Raw genomic sequence first — 15,716 nt, 5'->3', positions numbered from 1 at the left:
TTAACTTAAAAATTTCCAGTTGTAATATATTTAATTTTATTTTGATAAAAAGGTATTTTTAGACATAAAATTCATTTAATTTAGACCATTCTTTCTATGTGTTATGGGGATAAAATTATTTCTTTAATTACAAATCATGTTTGTTTGGTTCCAAGATTTTTAGTTCCTTGTATATGTGCATAGAAACATCAAAATGAAGTTATACACTTATTAACAGTTCATTTTGTTTTATGTGCATATTTTAATGAATTTTTGAATCAATATTTTAATATTTGTCTGCTTGATTAAAATTAATTAATTCATCTTTTCATGTTGATGAATTTTTCAGTATATTATTTAAAATATAATGTTATTTTGATTATTTTATTTAATTTCATTGCATTGAAAATCAAACTGCATTCTCGTGACATTTCTCTTCCGAAAATAAATTTTGCTAAATACTTTTTTCCAGATGTCATCCATGGACAGGGCAGTGTAAATGTTTGCCTGGTTGGACTGGTGACTATTGTAATAGGCCGTGCCCACCTCTCAGCTATGGAATAGGCTGTGAACAAACTTGTGAATGTTTCAATGGAGCTTTGTGTGATCCTGTCAATGGTACTTGCATTTGTGAGCCTGGTTATATTGGGAAACAGTAAATATCTATTCATTTTTTGGCATCTTATTTATGAATAAGTTACCTTGTACAAAGTGTAAATTATTTATATATATATTTCTAATAAGAAATTAAATTACTACAGATTTTCATTTATTTAAGTTTTTTAGAGAAAATGTATGTGAAATTCTCAAAACTGTTTTGTTTGTGCTGATATTATGTATTACCAGAAATTTTTCATTTATGCAATTAATTTAAATTTTCTTCTAATATTTTTCAAAAAGGGTTAAACAAGGTGAATTTTCAAATGAAAGCAACATTCAAATATTTTACACACTTTCAGGTGACTGGTATTGATGTACCATAGATCTAATGACAAGCGCAGTTTAACAAACCGTACAGTAGTTTGTCTCCATGCACATGAATTGTATAGCTGTATATTCAAATGACCAACTCATTACGAAAAACCCAACGCCTTACATACCAGAATATAAATCTTCTATCAACTCTTGGCTGGTAAATAAACTTATTAATTGTATAGACATCTGACCTTAGCCTAGTCATGCAGTCTGGCATGCAGGCATCTAAAATCTGCTTGTGTTCAAAATTGCCATTTCCTGAGATGCAGTGACTAATATTCTAGTGACTCCACAGTGGCAGTCGAACTAAAAGGTGATGGACGATAATTTATCACTACCAGGACTTGGCATTTGAGTTTCCTAATGCCCAGTTGCTCTTTAAAAAAGAAAGTCTATAAGGTATTTTCTCCCTCTTTCCAGTATGCCTTCATGGTGTAAGGGTAGCACACTTGACGCATATTTGAGAGGTCCATATTCAAGTCCTGGTGTGGGCATTACTCATTTTTCATGTCTCCTGTTTCAAAAACACTAATGACTTTACAGTCCATACAACTGAAAGTAATAAAACTGTTCAGTTTTGAGGTAGTCCTATAGTTAAAATTTTCATATACAAGTCTGCATCATGCAACAGAAAACTACAGATAATTCTTTTGCTCTCAACATTTGATGTTAAATAATATGTATAATTATTATCATATGAGGAAACTTGGAAAAGAATGGAAATATTTACTATCTGTACATTGTAATATTTCTTATATTAATATTCCCTAATATTTATTTTTCAAGAATTTTTTATATCTCTCGGTAATTGTGAATGTGCATTCTTTACAGTTCATCAGTCAATTAATTAATTATTATTTTGAAAGATAATTCTCTCCCTCCCTTCTTTTTGAATTTGATATACTAAACCAAGTATTGGGTTTTGAATGTTAAATATAATCTTTGACTGTGTGACCCTTAATAAAAATCTCTTTCTCTCTATATGTCTCGTAATATTTATATGTTTCATTGCTGTGTAAATATATTGTACCTGGTAATGAAAGATAAAAGAAAATATTTGCTTAAGTTTTTAAATTTTCTCCCTCTTAGTTGTGAAGACAAATGCCCCAGTGGTAAATATGGAAGAAATTGTGCAAATAATTGTACATGTGAAAATGGTGCTTCTTGTTCACATACTTCTGGTTATTGTTCCTGTGAACCTGGTATGTATTTCTAAGCTTGCATTTTAAATTTTGGCAATTTGATCATATTTTCCTGTGCAGTGTTTTACTAATATATTATGTTTTTGTAAAAAAGTGCATTAAACCCTCATGTACTATGTGATTATCAAGAATACAGATGAATTTTAAATTATTTCTCTAGTTTGCTAGAGGTTATTTGATAGTAGAAATAAGATGTACTAAAGAAGAAGATGAAAGTAAATAATTGTTATGTTTACCTCAAAGGATTACTACATCTGGACTTCACATCTGTTAATTTAAACTTCACACTTTTTTCCTTATACAGGTTGGCTACAAAGATGCTACCATTTAAGATATGGATATTTTGATTTTCAGTGTATTTACATGTATATCTCATTTGTTACCTCACTAGAACGAGTAAACACATTCAACTTGGTCACAGCATATCTGGTGAACATTTATCTATTGGATAATTCTCTCCACGATACAGTGATGCATAATGACCAATTCCAGTTGATTCATGTTGGTAATTCATTGATAAAAGTTATTGATGAATTCATTGATGAAGTTGCAAGGTTCTTGTTTTTATTTTTCAATAAAATTGTCCCATTAATTAGCTATTGTTGGCAGTTGATTATGAATTTTCTTTTATCTTTGAGATCAAAGTGAATTGCTGAATAGAGTATTAAGTTATTACTTTAATATCATTTTGTGATAACTGTTATTTTGTAATATTAGGTGGTGTAAATAAAGAAGGTTTGTGCAAAATTTCTCTTTGTGAATATTATTGCACCCAGAAATAAACCTAATGGCTATTATGAACTTTTATTGTTTCTGAGCCTTTTTCTTGTATTTCTTTCTCATTCCTCTTTTCTCTCTCTTGTTATTGTTGAAATTGTGATATACTTTTTTTAATTTCAATATTTTTCATTTTAATCTGTTTTAAAGCAAGAAATATAGTTACAGTTGCTACTTCTTTCTGAGCTGAATTTTGCTACTTCTGCAGTAAAGATTAAGTTTTATGATTTAACAAAAAGAAATATTATTTTGGTTTGAGAAAAAAATAAATGTAACATTTGTATTTTTCATGTATAAAAAAAATAATTTTTGTAATGCTTGATAGCAAACTCTTTTTTGAAGTGGTAAATTATAATCTAAAAATTTTAGATAATATTTTAGTTTCAGTTTTGTATCATAGTGCTTAGAAATTCTTATGAAAAATAATTCCTGTTCTGTTCCTTAGGTTTCACTGGCATAAGTTGTAACCTTCCATGCCCTTTGGGAATGTATGGGCCTCAATGCCAAAATAAATGCCAGTGCCAGAATGGTGGGGCATGTGATCCTATTACAGGCAAGTGCTCATGTAGAGCTGGATATAATGGAGACAACTGTGGACAGAAATGCAAAGTATGCTATTAAATTTCATATCTCAAGTGATATATAGTAAACTAATTAATCTGGTTGCAATGAAAGTTTTCTGCCAAAATAAACTTTCTTAATAAAGTTTAAAAAAATGAAAGTAGTATCTTTTGTGAGTAGTAATATACAAAAAGATTTGGTACACAAAAAGATTTGGGTGTAGACACCCAAATCTATGATTTTGTGCCAACATTTTGGCAGTTTTACAAAACGTTCGGCCCAGAAACTTGATGGTGAGTTCAAAAACAGATCAACCTCATTTCAGACCATAACTCTAGGAATGGGTCAAGTATATCTAGGCCACAGACAGGTTGGTTGCTGGTACTCACCTGGCCTCCTTCTAACCAACACATGGCCATCGGTGGTATCAACGAAGAAGTGGTTTTTATGAGAAAACACAAGAGATCTCCACTCCGTCCTCCAGTGAGCACTAGCTTGACGCCACTGACATTGCAAACGGTAGTGGTTGGTTGTCAGATGAGATACAGACTATAGGGTGTCTGGCTTGGAGCTGTCCTTCAAGTAAGTAATGTGTAACAGTTTTTTTTGTGTTACTGTGAGGCCAACTGCAGCTTGAATTTCTGCTGCAGATACAGTACAATGTGCTACAGCCATACGCTGAACAAGTTGATCTTCCCTCTCAGTTGTGCCACCTGGAACCAATCTTGAGGCAGTACCTTTGCTTGACCACTGCTGCCAACATTCATGCACAGTAAATACATTCCTTCCAAGTCTTTCTGCAATATCGCAGAAAGAAAATCCACATTCTTGTAGCTCTGTTACATGACCTCATTCAAAATCTTTGAGCTGTTGTTAATGGCTTCCTCATCTCCTTAAAGGCATTCTTGATTAACATCAACTCACTATGTCAGATCTCAACAATAAGTAATGCTCATGATCTTTACAAGCATGTATTTAAATTAAACCCAATATGCAATTCGTAATGGTGCTACTAGCACCACACTTACATGTCTAGCACAGAATTTCAATAGATGTCATCTTTCAGATGTATAAACATGCCTATCAAATTTCATTTATTTAGCACAATTCCTTCTTGGTGTTGGGAATTTTTATTTCATCTGTGTAGTCCAACTGCACCCCCCCCCCAAGAAGATTTTATTCACGGAAATCCACAGAATTCGTGTTCTTAAAAACATTAGCAAGTTTTTCCCTTTAAACAACTGTGTTTGTGTATCCATATCTAGAAGACTATAAACACATATTATGTAGGAAAAAAAAAAAAAAAAAACGTCACACATGTATATGTATAACAGCTGTGTAGTAAATTCAAGAACCATTTTAACATTATGGGTTTGGAGCTCAAATTTCAAATTTCTCCAAAATGTTATGAATAAGCGTTGTTTTCTTATTTATAATCTCAAAATGATCCTCTCACTTTGTACCCTGACTCCTTTTCTTCTAGTATACATCCAACCCAAAATTGGGTTGATAAGGATCTGGCTGAAATTTTCATGTGTAAGGAATAGGAAATCCATCCTTTGATCTCTGATGTAATATTTTATGTCCATAGTGCTTGGAGTGTGAAACACTGAAAACAACTACAGTGGAACCTAAAGATACGAGTTTAATTCATTCCAGCCAGCATTGAGCTTGTATGGCAAATTTCACATATCTAGAAACAAACTTCCCCATTGAAAATAATGGAAATCCAGTTAATCTGTTCCACACCCCCAAAAATATCAACATGAAAATCAATTTTTCTAATAAATAACACTGGTAAATTATATAACCATAGTTTACCTTTATGATAGCTTCTGACCCCGACCTTTTAACTGCTTTTCATTAATCCACACCAACAGCATCTTCTAGAACTTTGGACTGTGCTTGGAAGTAATGGTAACTCCTTTGGCTGCATCAAGTTTCTTAATTTCTTTTCCTGCTTCTTCAGAATAGTGCAGATTGTTGATGTCAAAAGGCTGTAAATCTTCGCCAATTTCGTTACTCTTACACTACGCTTATGTTTATCTATGATTTCTTTCGTATTTTCAATGGCCATGGCTACCATATTTTTCTCTGCAGCACTATGTTAGGCAAAAATCTTCTTTGGAGGCATCATGAAATAACTATTTTCACGTAAAATGTAATAAACAATTGACTCACAAGCATGCAAACACGTAGATCAAAAGACATTGAGTGATCTGACGAAAGGATTCCCCGAGTTGAGCCGGTTAGACAAATGGCACCATGCATACCAACAGTCTGGCTCATTGCTCGTTACTTGAGTTAGTACTCGTATTTAGAGACCAATTTTGTCTCATACTTTCCTCGTATCTCGAATTTCTCGTATAGAGGTGATCTCATCTCGAGGTTCCACTGTACATGTTTGCTGTTTAGATTTTACAATAAAATCAAGTGTGTAAAATATGTATAGTGAATTCATTAAACAGCTAAAATAACTAAATGTTTGCTGTTGACTTTTTTACAATTAGATCTGTAATTTTAAAAATTCACTTCTAGGTCTCGTATGATAGAGTGTAGTCACTGTACCATAGGTGGGCGCAGCTTCCACAACTTTAGCTTCTGTGTTTATGTTCTTTCTTGAGTTTAAGGATTTTACTATGCACTATTAATATATACTTTCCTGACGTGTGTGTATACATATGCAATTTCTAGGCATAATTTTATTATTGTATAAATATTAGAATAATCTATTCCCCCTTTTTAGCATAGTACATATGGAATTAATTGCACACAGAAGTGTGACTGTGATTGGAACAATGCTGTTGGTTGTGATCATATTACAGGAAAATGTCTGTGTGAGAAAGGTTGGCATGGTAAGTATTCAAATGTATTGTTTAAGAAGTAAATTATTGTGTAATAACTGAAGCAGTTTTCTATCAAAACCATAGTCATCCTTATTGTTTTATACTTCTTTATTCCCCTCCTCCTTTTTTTCTAAAATAACATTAGTTAATATAATGCATGTATGCAGATACAGAAAATGCATGCTGTTAGTGCATTGTGCATAAAGAAATGCCAGTTGGTACTATTTAATGCTTAAAGTATATTGTATGCTGCTTTAAAAGCGAATATGTGTTTAATTTTAGAATTGTGATAATTTGAAATAAAGTAAATTTTATACAAATTTAAATCTTTGATGAACATTTTTTATAATTGGACAATTTTCTTGATTATTTTTTATGTGTTTATAGGTATTAGATGTGACAGTCGATGTGAACGGGGTCAGTGGGGTCCAGAATGCGAAAATTCCTGTGATTGTAAGAATAATTCATCTTGTGATATAATTAGTGGATTGTGCATTTGTGAAAGAGGCTGGACTGGCAAAAACTGTGATGAAAGTGAGTAATAAAGCTTTAATGTTTTACATCTTTTGTTTGCATTCATGCAAGAGGAAAGTTTTAAACAACTGTGTTTGTGAATATTCCTTTTCAGTATGTTATGCAATAGCATCCATTCTTTGTTAAAAATAGTTAATTTAAAATTTTATACAGTCAAAAGTCGTTAATTTGGACACCCATAATTCGGAATAATCTATAATCCGGACCTCAAAACTAAAAACTTTCTGCACATGCGCCGCATTGACACATGCGCATAGGCGTTTACGCGTGCGCGTAAGACCTTTTACGACTGCGCATATGAGTGTGCGCAAGTGCAGAATACGTTTTCGCGTGCGCGTTTTATGTATAATGGACGTATAAGCTAAAATTATCTAATTATCTATTTCAGTTAATGTTGATGATTGCGTTGTTCCTTAATTTTCGAATTGGATCCGGCTTATTATTTTTTGCAGACTGTAAGAGCAATTTTATAAAAGTAAGCTTAAACTTTCGATTATATCAAATAGAATTTCCGTTATATATTTGTTAATATGTAAAGGATCTAAAGCGAAAGTATGTTTTGAAATCCGAAATCTGTTTATCAATTTCACGCTGCTCCGCCGGTAATGAATTGGAAGTTGATCTGTCAACACTATCCTTATCTTCAGGGCAGATGTTTTTATTTTATTTGGCTTATAATTGAAGATCAGATGTTTTTATTTTATTTGGCTTATAATTCCTTACCAAATGTAGTATTTCATCTCGATATGCTCCGTCTTTGATATGATTTAAAACAAGTTCCTCGTCATTATAATTCGCTTCCGGATAGGGAAGAAAAGTAACAGAGGTTATTGAAAACGAAAAAATTTCGATTGACAAATTAGTCGGTGTTCTTGACACAGCAATTATAGGACTTGAACAGCGGAACTTTGTAACTGAACAAGAAATTATGTCTGTTTAATAGAATTAAAGAGAAAGTATTATCACATGAAACGAAGCAAAACTTAAACAACTTACATTGAAAGAAATGTTTATTTAAGTAAACAAATAAATATTAAGCTTTTTCTTTTTGCAAATTTTGATACCCTTTAGATCATAATTGTTCTTTATTTTATAAATTACGGTTTCATATTTTTAATTTTAGAATTTCTGCATGCCATCTTACGAGATTTAAACTGATGATCTATAATCCGGAAAAATCGATAATCCGGAATCGCCGAAGTCCCGACGAGTCCGGATTAACGACTTTTGACTGTATTATATGTTATGATTTTAGTTAGACTGAATTTAACATCATTGTTGATTTAAATTTTATTGCTACTTTCAATGATCATACATTTTAGTAAATCATAAAACATGATTTCTGACCTGATATTGGAATCAGTGTAACACAATCAATTTTATGGGCTAATTATTTCAGATTATAATTTGGAGAACCAGAAGCAGTGATAACTTTCTACATTCGTCCTTTTAGTTTAATTCATAACTTTTTGTATTAATATGGAGAAGATAATTTTTTTCAATAATATTCTTGCCTTTTCCCCAAAAAGATTGAATGATATTTTAAAAGTGAATAATAATTTTGCACTTTAGTTAAATTACTATGACTAATATTAGAATAGAACAAAGTTATGGCTTCTTTAGGAGCATATCATGATTGTTACTCAAAACCAAAAGTTGATCATTAAAAATTGCAAAAAAAATTGCAAAATTGTGCTTTTCTCCGACACTAAATCTTTTGATTCACATCTTTGAGGAATTGCAAACTAGAAGTCTGCTGACTTGTTGATAAGCAAAATTTCATAATATGGCTCCTGCAGCTTTTGACAAGTCGCTCAGATTATTTGCAGGAATTGAACTAGAGTGTGCCATAGGCATACCACATCAGATGTTTTTAACAGGATGATGTATTTGCTGCTGATAGTATAGTTCAGCAGTATCAGCATTATGTGGTGGAGCAGAAGGTTGTCTTATGAATAATATTTAATGCACAGTATGAGTTTATGCAGCTGAGGTTATTTTTTTGGTTGAGGGGTAGATTTTTTTCCCAACAAGTTCATGTGTTATTGTAGAAGGCAAACAACAAGAATCTGCACTATATTTGTAAATTTTGCAGGACTATTTTCAATGGTTTAACTACATAACTAGCTTCCTCAGCTGCCAAAGTGCAAAATGTTCATGTGTTCTTCATGTAACATAGAAGTATACCTTTTTATTTATTGATGATGATTTGAGGTAGTTATTATCAAGGCAATAAGTCTCCAAAGAAGCGTGTCTAAGATTTCCTTATAATTAGTTACTTCTGGGTTCCTTATGATTTCTTCATCAGATGTATTATGAGCATCTGTATGTGATTGGTTCTTAGTGCTGGAATCTTGTATCTATAAAATTAAAGAATGTTATATTTTTAGGTAGCATGAGCTACGAAACCTATAAGACTGTGTGAACAATTATCACCAGGTCTTAGTTACGACAAAAAGTCAAAAGAAGGGTGTAAAGAACCTTTTATTCACTCAATATAATTTCACGGATGGCCCACAACTCAGAACAGGTAATGAATAAGTTTAGCCTAACGACTCACAGGATAATTAGAAGTGCAGTGACTTGTAGAAATTGATGGAAATAAACCTAAATAGCGCTCAATACCACAGAAATCTAATCGGGGAAGGGGGGGGAACTTCCAAAACTTTCTCTTAAATATCACTTTTTCCTGCCTCTTTTGAGTACATGTGCGCTAGCTTATTAACATTCTGGCAAGAGAGCATGGGTGAAAAATGGAACTGAAAGAAAAGTTTGCTTTAAAAAATTTAATTTTTGCTAAATTAAATGAATCTCCATGAGAACATTGCAAGTGCATGCTTGCTCAAGTTGCTGCTCTGAATAATAGTTCATCAGCAGCCCTGAATGGAGCTGATTTTCAAAGTCAGCATTGCCCTCAGTGAAGCATGTAAATAAATATATGATGCTCACTAATAATACTCCTCAAGAATGCAATTTTGACCTGAAAATTCAGCCGCATTGAGCTTGGGTTTAAAGTCATAGAACAGACAACTGCGAAAAAAGAACTTGTCTTAAGTTTATCAGAATTCATGTGTGAAATCTTGGATTTGTCTGCCCCACAGCTTTTTTTTGCATATATCTAATGTAGAAATTTTGAAAATGTTCTAGCCAGCAGATATTTTGCTAACTTTTGAAATGACCAAAACTTCCACATTGGCCCAATCTATTTTAAGTACTTTTCATTGTCATTAAATCATATGTGTTTTATTTTGTTTTTAATTTTTGAATAAAAAAGTATTCTTCTTAATTGGCCTAATAAAATAAAGAATATTGTACCTTTCATTATTGGCATTCTTAATTGCATTATAATTTGTTTATGCATTACTTATCCTGATTTTGCACATCTGCAGCATTCCTATATGTTCAGATTTTTATTTTTTGTATGGTAAGTATATTACTTTCATATTGAGAGTTTACTAATTGAATTTAAAAAAAAGCATTTTAATGAAAAATTGAGATTGGTTTAGTGAGGTATTGCCAATATTATTATAATGAGAATACAATGTTGAGGTATTGTTAATGTGTATTTTAATTATACATGACTTGTTTACTTTTCAGCTATTCTAATTTTTTATATTTGCTGTATATCAAAATATTCTTTTTTGAATGATAATTATTTACAGGTTATAAATATTTTCAGTGTTATGTAAGTATTGATTTTGTTTTTCCTTTTTCTTTTTCTGGCCCAAATTTTATCTAACTGAAAATGTATAGCAAGTTATCTGATAAATTCTATTAAAAATCAGGGAAAATGTTATCAGTAAACTTAGTTGTGGATGATCTATGATTTATTATGATTTTGTGTGAATATTAAATCTTTAGTTCTGTATTTTATAGAGTGTCCACAAGGTTACTTTGGATATAATTGTTCAGAACCGTGCCCTTCATGTGTTAATAGTAATGGAACATGTCATCATGTAACTGGCCGTTGCCACTGTAATCCTGGGTTTACTGGTCTTAGTTGCAGTGAAAGTATGTGTTTAGATTTATTTAATTTTTACATGCTTAAAGTATGATGAATGTTTATCTGAACTGTTTAGTGAAAACCAAACATAAAAGTATATTATGATAATGTTTTAATTGTATTCAAAAGTTTTGCCCTTGATTGTAAGATGCCCATGTATTATGAGATGTACACTATGAAGAAAAAAGGAGGGGACAGTTCTGTATCTCCCATTCTACTGGGCCGATTGACGAAGTTCAAATTGCGTTTTTTATGTCTTAAAAGCACGACTTAGGTTGTGTATTAGATTTATATATAACATTGTTCTAATATAGGTATTTTGACACAAAATCAGACTTTTTCTGAAATGATATACCATTTTTCCCCCATATTTCGAGTCTACGACTCAAATTATGCCTAGATATTAAACTTTGTAATTTTTAGTGCGACATTTACCGAGAAAACTGTTTGCGGCGCAAGCTAGCACACACGTAAATGACGTTCTTTCATGCCCTGTCATAAATACAGATACAGTTTTTGCACCAGTTTCATCAACAGTTCTGTTTGCAGGAGAGTCGAAAGCTAACGGCGTTTCATCCATATTTATTATCTGTGACCGAAGAAGTTTTTTTTTTTTTTTGTCAATAATAGCTGTCACATATTTTAGAAAAGATGACTTTTTATCCTGCCAGTCCATTGGTAATTGTTGCTCGATTGTTGTTCTAGTACAGAAATAGCACAGAAATATTTGTTCTTTTCATAAATCTGCTACACCTTCTTTGAAATCATTTATGTTCATTCGTTTTGCTATAAATTTTGTTTGTAAGCGAATTTTTACAGTCGAAATTGCCATTCCCTTTCCTCGTTGCTCCTTTATCCAGTTTGCAAGGTCGTCCTCTAGATTTGGCCACCTTACAGTACCGCTTTCTTTGGTCGTTTCTGTTGTGGCATATTTTTAAGAAGTTCTTTTTCAGTTCTCCAATGTCGAATACATCTGTCATCCACTTCAAACTCTCGAGCTGCTGCTCAATTTCCAATTTGTTCAGCACATGAAATTACATTAAGCTTAAAACCAGCAGTATAGCTTCTGTGCCATTTAGGGACATTTTCAAAAATTTTCCGCTCCCTTCTTACTTAAAAACTATCCAACAAGTACTTGTACCCAAACTGATGGGATCTGTATCTGGCAGAATGCCAAGAAAAATCCATTCATGCTGAAGGGGAAATATGTCAGAGTTCGTTATTGGGAGGCAGGTGGTGTCTGCCTTTGAAAAAAATTGCAGAAAAGGCAGGGGTGGGGAGAGGATGGGTCCTGGAAGATTCATCAAATGGCAGAGGAGAAAGACCATTCAAACTGATGAGAATGTTGATTTGAAAGGGGGAAGAATGTTATTGTTCTGAGATCTGTTTTAGGTTGACTAAGGCATGTGTTTGCAAAAAGCATCTGAGTGGTCTTTTGTGTGGGAACAGCACCAGTCTATGCACAATGACAAGGCCATCCAAACTATGTACCAGGACCATCATAGGAAATATTTTATTTTTAGTGAATCTTAAACACGGCACCCACTGAAAATTTAAGTTTTAAACACGTAAACGCCGTGGCGTTTCTTCCGGAAATTACAGTATATCTTTGGAAGTTTTGAATAAAAAAACTCTAATTTTTCACAGGTATGCTAGAAATAAATATTCTTTAAGATATTGGTAAATAAATTATAATTCAAGTTTTTTTCAAAAAATTTATAACAATTATTTAAAAATACAAATTTTAAAAATAAATCATAAAAATTGGGCAAAATTTATTTGGAATGAACCTAAAGTTCAAAATGTGAAAGGAATGAAATAAATTTAATAAAAAAAAAGAGAGATTGATAAATATATACCAAATCAGTTAACATTGAGGAGTTAAAATTTTGAGAGCTAATTTTTTAAAAACTACTTGTGCAATTTTTACAAAACCTGGCACTTTGGCATAGTTTGAGTTGTTGAATCGAAATATGGGAAAAATATGTCATGTCATTTCAGAAAAGTCAGATTTTTGGTCAAAATAACTTTATTAGAACAATATTATATATAAATCTAATACATATCCTAAGTTGCGGTTTCGAGACATGAAAAACACAAGTTGAATTTCATCAATCGGCCCAGTAGAACAAAAGATACAGAACTGTCCCCCCTTCTTTTTTTGTGTGCAGTGTGCATTGTTCTCTCGTAAAAATCCTTGAGTTGTTTCCGGAACCATATTCAATTTTTGCCTTCATTTCATTATCAGTTTGTATGAAACTTCAAGTATTTGTACAGAGCTTCTTCAGGGCATCAAAAATGTGCAAGTCATATGGTAACAGATCTACTCCATAAAGGTGTAACTGAGGATCTCTCATATGAATGTCTGCTAGAGGTCATTGGTTTTATGTACTATATAAGGGTAAGAATTATCTTTGAGCATGCAAAGTGCTATTAGCAAGACGTATAGGTCTTTCCAGCTTTGCCTGTAAGTATCCAAAATCTGATAAAGACTAAAATAAAAAAAAATTTTTTTTTTAAAAATAGGATTGGCCTTTTACCGGAGCTCTTTATTATGGAGTCATTATCATTTTCCTATTTTACGTATGGAGTGACTATACTTTTTTTCCACACTCTGTGTTTTGTGGTTCTCTTTTAATTTGTGAGATGAAAAGGAATATTCTGTTGTTGGAAATTTGAGTTCTTGATTATGCAGCTTTACCAATTCATTGTGGGGGGTCCTCTCCTTTGACAGCAATTATTGCAGAAATTTAATGATATTGATATATGGCATGCTATGTAGAATAGCTGTAAATGATTGAGTATTCAATGTTAACACATTTTAGAAAACATAAATTTGTATGTAATGATGGTGTGGATAATTTTGTAGCTAATGTTGGCTTCCTGAGTAATTTCATCCACTGTTTTTATGTCACTCTTCATGAATAAACACATTCACTTTTACAAATAACAGCATAGATAACATGTGCTAGTGCTCCAGGTTGCCTGTCATTTTCCTCTGATGATAAATGGTAAGCAACCTGGAGCATGCCTATTATGAAATACATGTTAGTCTTGTGACATGCAATATTCTTCATACATTCTTATTATTCAGTTTAGAATTCAGTATTTCTTGCTTCTTCTGCCAGTAGAAACTTCTGTTTATAATACTTTGAACATATTCCTTTCCCTTTGTCATGAAATAGTGCTTGGATTGCACACAAGGCAGTCTGTATCTGCTTTGGATCATATGATGTGATGCTTGCTCTAAATGGTACCCATATGGATGTTCATTGTTTTTCTTAGGTTTTTGCTGCTATCCTAGTTTTTGGTGCTGTTATCCTTTTTTTATCATAACTCAGTTTTTATATAATAAATTCATATCTTTAAAATACATGAAATACATTTTACTTCCCAATAATTTAATCTTATATTTTAAAAGTATGTTATTATACAAGTAAAAAGTAGGTTAATTTTACATTGGTGATAAAAAAAAATTCAATTATTCCATCCCTTCATTATATATAAGATAATGTAATATCAGTTTATAATCATTAGCTTTTAAAATAGGCATTATAAAATGCTTAAAAATAATATTCAACTTATAGCAACATACGATTTCATTAATTTACCCACATTTTTTTTTTTTTTTTTTTTTTTTTTTTAAGTGATATTTTATTTGGAATGTTTTATGTATTTAGAATTTTCTTAAAATTGCAGCTTGCCCTAATGGACACTATGGACCTAAATGTGCATCTATATGCAGGTGTAAAAATTATGGGGAGTGTAACCCTGCTACAGGAGAGTGTCAGTGTCCACCAGGGTGGAAGGGTGATGATTGCAGCATACGTAAGTTGTTTATCAGTTAAATTTATTTAAGAAGTTGAAAGGCTGTTTTGAAAAGAGTGCATTTATATGTTAATATTTCAATCTTAACTGCTACATTTTCTAATTTTTGGTGATTAGCTTTCAATCTCCTCCCCAATAGTTTTTCATAAATTTTTGTTAGCACATTTTGCAGTAAGTGCTACAGTTTTAGCAGCAAGTTCTACAGTATGTAGTTTTGAATGATGCAGATTTGTGTTTACATAACAAAAAATTACCCATTTGAGTTAATAGCTTCAGTTGTAGTTACATGGGCTCAATTTGCAAAGCTGTGCAGTTTGGTATTTTCATGTTTGCACACAGTACAACTGCAAGTGCAGCACTTTCAGAAAGGAATTAATAGTAAATGTTTGTGGGTTGTCAGTAAGTTCAATGTTAATTTATTAGCCAACTTGTTTATTAAAAATACTAATTATGTTTGCAAAGTATAAAAATGGCAGTACAAGTAGCAATGGAAGGGGGAAAAATACATGTATGGAGACAAAAATTTAAATGATCCAACCATTAGTCAGAAGTAAAGCATCTAAAAAGGATTATTAAAAAAAAAATCCACATTGCATAAAGTGCTTAAGTTATATTTCATAAAAATTTATGTGTTTTAATTTTGAAATGCCTCAATTTTTTTTTTTCAAACTGATATTGAAAAATGTAATATTTGAGAAATGCACACAGGGTTCGTAGCGGTCCTTATAAGTGCTTATAAGGCCTTATATTTGGAAATAAAATATAAAGGCCCTTATATGTGCTTACTTTTTCTTTAAAGCCCTTATTTTTTTGTTTTAGTACTTATTTTTTTGCTTTACTGTTTTTTTTTTTTTTTTTTTAAACGAACGTGCAATTTTACCCCGTACCAAAGCCGAAACTAAATAAACAACTTTTCTTCCTAATATGGAATGTCAGATGGTGAATCATACTCCCAGAAATAGCTTCTCCCCCTTTCTCTGCATGAACATAACCTTTGGTGTGTGCAGAGAG

The 15,716-nt window shown here is 31.9% G+C and overlaps 1 protein-coding gene across 4 annotated transcripts in view; it reads left to right on the top strand.

Annotated features, from left to right (window-relative positions):
* Positions 1 to 15,716, top strand: part of LOC118184138 (uncharacterized) — a 265,451-nt gene that overhangs the window by 226,607 nt on the left and 23,128 nt on the right. For all 4 annotated transcript variants that reach the window (XM_085815944.1, XM_035353790.2, XM_085815945.1 and 1 more), the window contains 7 exons: positions 452 to 634; positions 2,044 to 2,156; positions 3,379 to 3,542; positions 6,241 to 6,349; positions 6,728 to 6,874; positions 10,751 to 10,885; positions 14,577 to 14,705. In XM_085815944.1, coding sequence (XP_085672070.1) covers positions 452 to 634; positions 2,044 to 2,156; positions 3,379 to 3,542; positions 6,241 to 6,349; positions 6,728 to 6,874; positions 10,751 to 10,885; positions 14,577 to 14,705 — 980 coding nt within the window. The remainder of the gene's footprint in view (positions 1 to 451; positions 635 to 2,043; positions 2,157 to 3,378; positions 3,543 to 6,240; positions 6,350 to 6,727; positions 6,875 to 10,750; positions 10,886 to 14,576; positions 14,706 to 15,716) is intronic.

This window comes from Stegodyphus dumicola, chromosome 4 (genome assembly GCF_044657685.1).
Source record: "Stegodyphus dumicola isolate Sdum_Otavi_A_Nest chromosome 4, ASM4465768v1".
Lineage (NCBI taxonomy): Eukaryota > Metazoa > Arthropoda > Arachnida > Araneae > Eresidae > Stegodyphus > Stegodyphus dumicola.
Note: the sequence above shows the minus strand (reverse complement) of the source record. Positions and strands in the feature narration are given on the sequence as shown.